Source organism: Cebus imitator, unplaced genomic scaffold (genome assembly GCF_001604975.1).
Source record: "Cebus imitator isolate Cc_AM_T3 unplaced genomic scaffold, Cebus_imitator-1.0 Scaffold11, whole genome shotgun sequence".
NCBI classification, from domain to species: domain Eukaryota; kingdom Metazoa; phylum Chordata; class Mammalia; order Primates; family Cebidae; genus Cebus; species Cebus imitator.
In genome coordinates, this window is record NW_016107326.1 from 4,882,252 (window position 1) to 4,888,737 (window position 6,486).

General features: G+C 44.1%; 1 protein-coding gene across 4 annotated transcripts in view; it reads right to left on the bottom strand.

The window, feature by feature from the left end:
* Nucleotides 1–6,486, bottom strand: part of AP3M1 (adaptor related protein complex 3 subunit mu 1) — a 30,654-nt gene that overhangs the window by 3,965 nt on the left and 20,203 nt on the right. For 3 of the 4 annotated variants that reach the window (XM_017548604.2, XM_037746124.1, XM_037746126.1), the window contains exons 5-7: nucleotides 3,921–4,006; nucleotides 2,946–3,079; nucleotides 197–404 (exon numbers count right to left, since the gene is read on the bottom strand). In XM_017548604.2, coding sequence (XP_017404093.1) covers nucleotides 197–404; nucleotides 2,946–3,079; nucleotides 3,921–4,006 — 428 coding nt within the window. Of the gene's footprint in view, nucleotides 1–174; nucleotides 405–2,945; nucleotides 3,080–3,920; nucleotides 4,007–6,486 lie in introns of all 4 variants that reach the window. The other variant, XR_001830933.2, reaches the window with a different exon arrangement.

Consider the following 6,486-nt stretch of genomic DNA (forward strand, 5'->3'; position numbering starts at 1 on the left):
TCTGTTCATCTACTTGGTAGCAGATGCAGGATTCCCTCTGTAGCCAGTGGCAGAAGCACAGCACAGTATGCTCTCCAGGTTTTGAAACAAAGTTTAGTTTTAAACAAGGTGCTAAACCTTTCCCTCCATCCCTCCCCCCAAATCACAAAATAGATTGCAGAAACACTTGCTCACTCTTGATTTGAAGTGGCTGTACCTTGGTGACTGGATCAAATGTATAGCTGCCTTGTGTGGGTGTCAGGTTCATGTTCAGCACAACTTTTGGCATGTGAACTGTCACTGTAATTCCTTCAATAGTTTTCCCCATGTTCTGCTTTGGTCCAATTGTTATATCAAATCTGCCACAAGAACTGTTCTCCTTAAAGCTGATACTATGTTTCACATATACTGGTATTGCCACTAGACTGAAAAGAGAAACAGAGAAAGACAGAAAAGCACAAATACAATTAATGGTGTGGGGACAGCTCCAGAGGTATCCTGAAAACCTCTGTACAGAGTATCCTATCCTTCCTTTAACTCCACAGTAAGGCCCTACAGAGTTGGCTCTCTGTAGCCACAGTTCTGCATCCTTGAATTTGACCAGCTAAGAACTGAAAGTATTATTTAAAAAAATCAGCCAGGCATGGTGGCTCACATTCGTAATCCCAGCAGTTTGGGAGGCCAAGACAGCGGAAATAATCTGAGGTCAGGAGTTTGAAAGTAGCCTGGCCAACATGGTGAAACCTCATCTCTACAAAAATACAAAAATTAGCTGGGGCCAGGTGTGGTGCCCCTGTAATCTCAGTACTTTGGAAGGCCTAGGTGAGTGGATCTCCTGAGGTCAGGAGTTTGAGACCAGCCTGGCTAACATGGTGAAACCGTCTCTACTAAAAATACAAAAATTAGCTGGGCAGGGTGGCACGTGCCTATAGTTCCAGCTCATTGAGAGGCTGAGGCAGGAGAATCACTTGAACCCAGGAGGCAGAGGTTGCGGTGAGCTGTGATCAAGCCACTACACTCTAGCCTCAGCAACAACAGCAAAACTCCATCTCAAAAAAGAAAAAAAAAATTAGCCAGGAGTGGTAGTGAGCACCTGTAATTGCAGGTACTTGGGAGGCTGAGGCAGGAGAACTGCTTGAACCCAGGAGGTGGAGGTTGCTGTGAGCCGAGATTGAGCCACTGCACTCCAGCCTGGGCGACAGTAGTGAAACTGCATCTCAAAAATAACCCCCCAAAAACAAGAAACAACAACTGGGGCAAATGACCCTAGTTTAAAAAATGAATTACAATCCAATGGAAAAATAGCGTAAAATACATACATGTGTGTGTGTATTTTTTTTTTTTTTGAGACAATGTCTCGCCCTGTCACCCAGGCTGGAGTGCAATGGCGTGATCTTGGCTCACTGCAAGCTCCACCTCCTGGGTTCAAGCAATTCTCCTGCCTCAGCCTCCTGAGTAGTGGGGATTACAGGCACCTGCCACCACGCCCAGCTAATTTTTGTATTTTTAGTAGAGACGGGGTTTCACCATGTTGGCCAGGCTGATCTCAAACTCCCGACCCCAGGTGATCCACCCATCTCGGCCTCCCAAAGTGCTGGGATTACAGGCGTGAGCCACTGCACCTGGCCTAAAATATGTTTTATATAATTGAAACAGTTCGTATGTGATAAGAGCCAAGAAATAATTTATCTGCTTTTGAGTCCTGTCATGATGATACTCAAATAACTTCTGGTATTTTCTTTTTTTTTTTTTTTTTTTTGAGACGGAGTTTCGCTCGTTACCCAGGCTGGAGTGCAATGGCACGATCTCGGCTCACCGCAACCTCCGTCTCCCGGGTTCAGGCAATTCTCCTGCCTCAGCCTCCGGAGTAGCTGGGATTACAGGCACGCACCACCATGCCCAGCTAATTTTTTGTATTTTTTTTTTTTTAGTAGAGACGGGGTTTCACCATGTTGACCAGGATGGTCTCGATCTCTTGACCTCGTGATCCACCCGCCTCGGCCTCCCAAAGTGCTGGGATTACAGGCTTGAACCACCGCGCCCAGCCAACTTCTGGTATTTTCAAGAAACAAACTAGCTATAACTATGACCCCCAATGCTAAGGGTTTTTTTTTTTTGAGATGGAGTTTCACCCTGTTGGTCAGGCTGGAATGCAGTGGTGTGATATGTCACTGCAACCTCTGCCTCCCAGGTTCAAGTGATTCTCATGTCTCAGCCTCCCAAGTTGTTGAGATTGTAGGCGTATGATACCACTCCTTACTAATTTTATATTTTTGGTAGAGACGGGGTTTCACCATGTTGACCAGACTGGGCTAGAACTCCTGACCTCAAGTGATTTGCCCACCTTGGCCTCCCAAAGTGTTGGGATTATAGGAGTGAACCACAGCTCCCAGCCCCCAATACTAAACAGTTCCTTTAAAACTCCATGCAGAGAAGAGTGACTTGAGGCAGTAAGTTGGGGAATGTCCTCATGAGCTACAGGTAGGTCTGTCTCCTTCTGTTGGCTACAAAGTCTACAGACCATGGTAAGATTACGGCAACGGTTCATGGTTTTGCCCAGGTTATGCAGGGTCCATTTTGCTTTGCTTGCAAAGTACTCAGATGTCAGAAACAGAGCAAAATGGACCCTGCATAACCTGAGCAAAGAACCAGTGCCATAAATGACTGCCCATAACCTTGCAAAGAACTGGTACCATAACCTTTTCTCCAGGTTATATATGGTCTGCTTGCTCTTAGCTATAGGTTTTATTCTAGTCTCACTTAGTACCACTCTAAACTCATACATTCAAAGAATACTGATTATTTTAGGTGTGTATTTTTGCCAGTTCTCACTGGGTCTCCTGGTGAGCCATGGTTAAAGTGAGCAGTGATGACCTCAAGTATTCAACTGTCAGAAAGAAACAGGGACAGGTGAGTTCTGCTTGATATGTATGATGGCAGATTCCGGCTGATGCATCTGAACATACTTTTGTGAGCTGACACGGTATGATATGAGTCTGAAATTTCCATCTGGAGGAATAAATGACAAAACTCTTTCAGATTCCCAACGCTTGAACCGGATGCAGGGGTGGAAGCTGACATCATCCAGAAGCCTAGGGTTCTGCCAGCAAAACAGAAGACAGCCATGTTCATATGGTATAATAAATATGTTAACTCTACTCAGATACCTTGACAAATTAATATATTCCCTGAAGATAAAGCAGTCATGGAAGAGTTTATGACCACATCAACACAACTTTATAGTTTCACAATGCTTTACAGTTTATAAATATTTTATGTAAATTATTTTATTTGAATTTCAATAACTATAAAGAAGAAAAGGCAAGTAGTATTATTTCCCTTTAACAGATTAAAAAAACTGAGGTTCAGCCTGGCGCAGTGGCTCACGCCTGTAATCCCAGCACTTTGGGAGGCTGAGGTGGGTGGACCACCTGAGGTCAGGAGTTTGAGACCAGCCTGACCTACATGGAGAAACTTTCTGTCCCTATAAAAAACAAACAAACAAACAAACAGACAGACAAACAAAACTGAGGTTCAGAGGACTTAAGGTTAGGACAAACTGGTGACAACACCAGAAGTCAGCTCTCTTAATTGTTCCTAGAAGTACGTTATGCAGACTCTAAAATGATACAAAAGACCAATGCCCTTTCATATCAGCAAAGCAAATAATTATTCAGTAAAAATGATATTGGTGTTTTGCAGAAGCAAGTCAGCCAATTTTAAGCGCTTTCTAGCACACTCAGGCAAAGACTTCCCTTAGCCGTTCCATAAAGACCACGCTCATCATGTAAGCGATTGTCTTAGGAAACTCTGCTAGAAATATTTTTCAGATAATCCTTTGCAATCTAAGATGCAAATTTATCTCAATATTTATCATTTCATTTAGTACTTCACATGTATTAGGCATGCAAGGGGCTATAAAACAGGAAAATAAAACTTACCATGAAAGAAAGGGAGAGATCAGGCATTCCAGATAGTTTAATGCAAGCATCAATGACCCCCTGAATTTCTGCAAAGACTGTAGATCCTGAAGAAAAAAAAAGGGAGACAACATCAATAGAATTAACTAGAGCTATTATTGTATCTTTTCATTTTTATTTATTTATTGTTTTTAGAGACAGAGTCTTGCTCTGTTGCCAAGGTGGGAGTGCAGTTGCACGATCATAGCTCACTGCAGCCTCAAACTCCTGGGCTCAAGTAATCCTCCTGTGCTAGCCTTTCAAATAGCTGGGAATATAAGTGTGTGCCACCACAATCACTGTATCTAGAATAATGGAGATACCTCCTGAGTGTCAGACATACTGAAGCTTTATATCTCTATTAAAACAGGTCAGGGAAAAAGGTCCATACCTAACTCTGGTTGGAATATGGTAATTCATTCATTCATTCATTTTTTTTTAAGAGATGAGATCTTACTAGCTAGTCCCAGCTGGTCCCCAGAATAACTGGGACTACAGGTGTGCCAGTGTAGAATCTAAATTTTTTTTTTTGAGGCGGGGTCTTGCTCTGTCACCCAGGGCTGGAGTGCAGTAGTGCTATCATGGCTCACTGCAGCCACAACCTCCTGGGTTCAAGCAATCCTCCCACCTCAGCCTCCCAAGCAGCTGGAACTACAAGCACTTACCTCCACGCCCCGGCTAATTTTTGTATTTTTTTATAGAGACGGGGTCTTGCTATTTTGCTCAACTGGTCTCAAACTCCCGGGCTCAAGCAAACCACCTGCTTCAGCCTCCCAAAGTGCTGGGATTACCAGCATGACCTTCTGTGCCCAGCCAGAATATGCTAATTCTAAGGAAAACTAAACTGTCTCCTTTATGGAGCCAACCCTGTAAGACGATGGGATTTGAGTTTAAAACGTATTTGGCCAGGCACAGTGGCTCATGCTTGTAATCCTAGCACTTAGGGAGGCCAAAGTGGGTGGACTGCCTGAGCTCAGGAGTTTCGGACCAGCCTGGGCAACATGGCGAAACCCTGTCTCTACTAAAAATACAAAAAATTAGCCAGGTGTTGTGGTGTGTGCCTGTGGTCCCAGCTACTTGGGAGGCTTAGGCAGGAGAATAGCTTGAACCCAGCAGGCGGAGATTGCAGTGAAGCTGAGATTGCACCACTGCACTACAGCCTGGGTGACAGAGAGCGAGACTCTGTCTCAAAAGAAAAAAAAGGAAAATGAGGCAAGTGTATTATGAAACGAACTCAGTTAACTTTTAAGAAATAGATTCTCTCTTTTTTTTTTTTTTTATTTTTTAGAGACAGGGCCTCCCTCTGTCATCCAGGCTAGAGTACAGTGGTGTGAACATAGTTCACTACAGCCTTGAACTCCTGGGCTCAAGCAATCCTCCTGCCTCCTGAATAGGCGAGATTAGAGGAATCCATGCCCAGCTTATTTTTTAATTTGTTGGTAGCTATGGGGTGTCACTATGTTACCTACGCTGGTCTTGAACTCCTGGTCTCAAGTGATCTTCCTGCCTCAGCCTCCCAAAGTGCTGGGATTATAGATGTGAGCCACTGTGCCTGGCAAAAATCTATTATTCTATAAAGATGGAATGTTATAATGAAAAGGGCACTCATGGAAGAGAAGATATTGACTATAATTCAGAATAAGTCATCATTACATATTAACAAGTTGTGTGACCTGGAACAGTTCACTTAACCCTTCTGAGCCTTGGCTTTGTTAGTTTCCTTATGTAAAAAATAAATGTAAGGGAAGGACTAGATTTTTTTTTTTTTTTTTGAGATGGAGTCTCACTCTGTCACCTAGGCTGGAGTGCAGTGGTATGATCTTGACTCACCGCAATCTTCACTTCCTGGGTTCCAGTGATTCTCCTGCCTCAGCCTCCTGAGTAGCTGGAAGTATAGGCATGTGCCACCAGACCTGGCTAATTTTTTGTATTTTTAGTAGAGATGGGGTTTCACCATGTTAGCCAGCATGGTCTTGATCTCCTGACCCTGTGATGTGCCTGCCTCAGCCTACCAAAGTGCTGGAATTACAGGCGTGAGCCACCACACCCCACAGATTTTTTGTTGTTTTTTGTTTTGAGTTGGAGTCTTGCTCTGTCACCCAGGCTAGAGTGCAATGGCATGATCTCGGCTCACTACAACCTCTGCCTCCCAGGTTTAGGTGATTCTCCTGCCTCAGCCTCCCAAGTAGCTGGGATTACAGGCGCCCGCCACCAGGCCTGGCACGTTTTTATATTTTTAGTAGAGACGGGTTTCACCTTGTTGGCCAGGCTGGTCTCGAACTCCTGACCTCAAGTGATCCACCCACTTTGGCTTCCCAAAGTGCTGGGATTACAGGCATGAGCCACCACATCCAGCCAATATTTTTAATAATGAAATTTCATGATTCTCATAGAGTACATTTGTTTTATCTGGTTAAAAGGATAATTAGACTGGGTGTGGTGGCTGATGCCTATAATCCAAGAACTTTGGGAAGCTGAGGTAGGTGGACTGCTCGAGCCCAGGAGTTCAAGACTGGACTGGGCAACGACCCTGTCTATACAAAAAAAT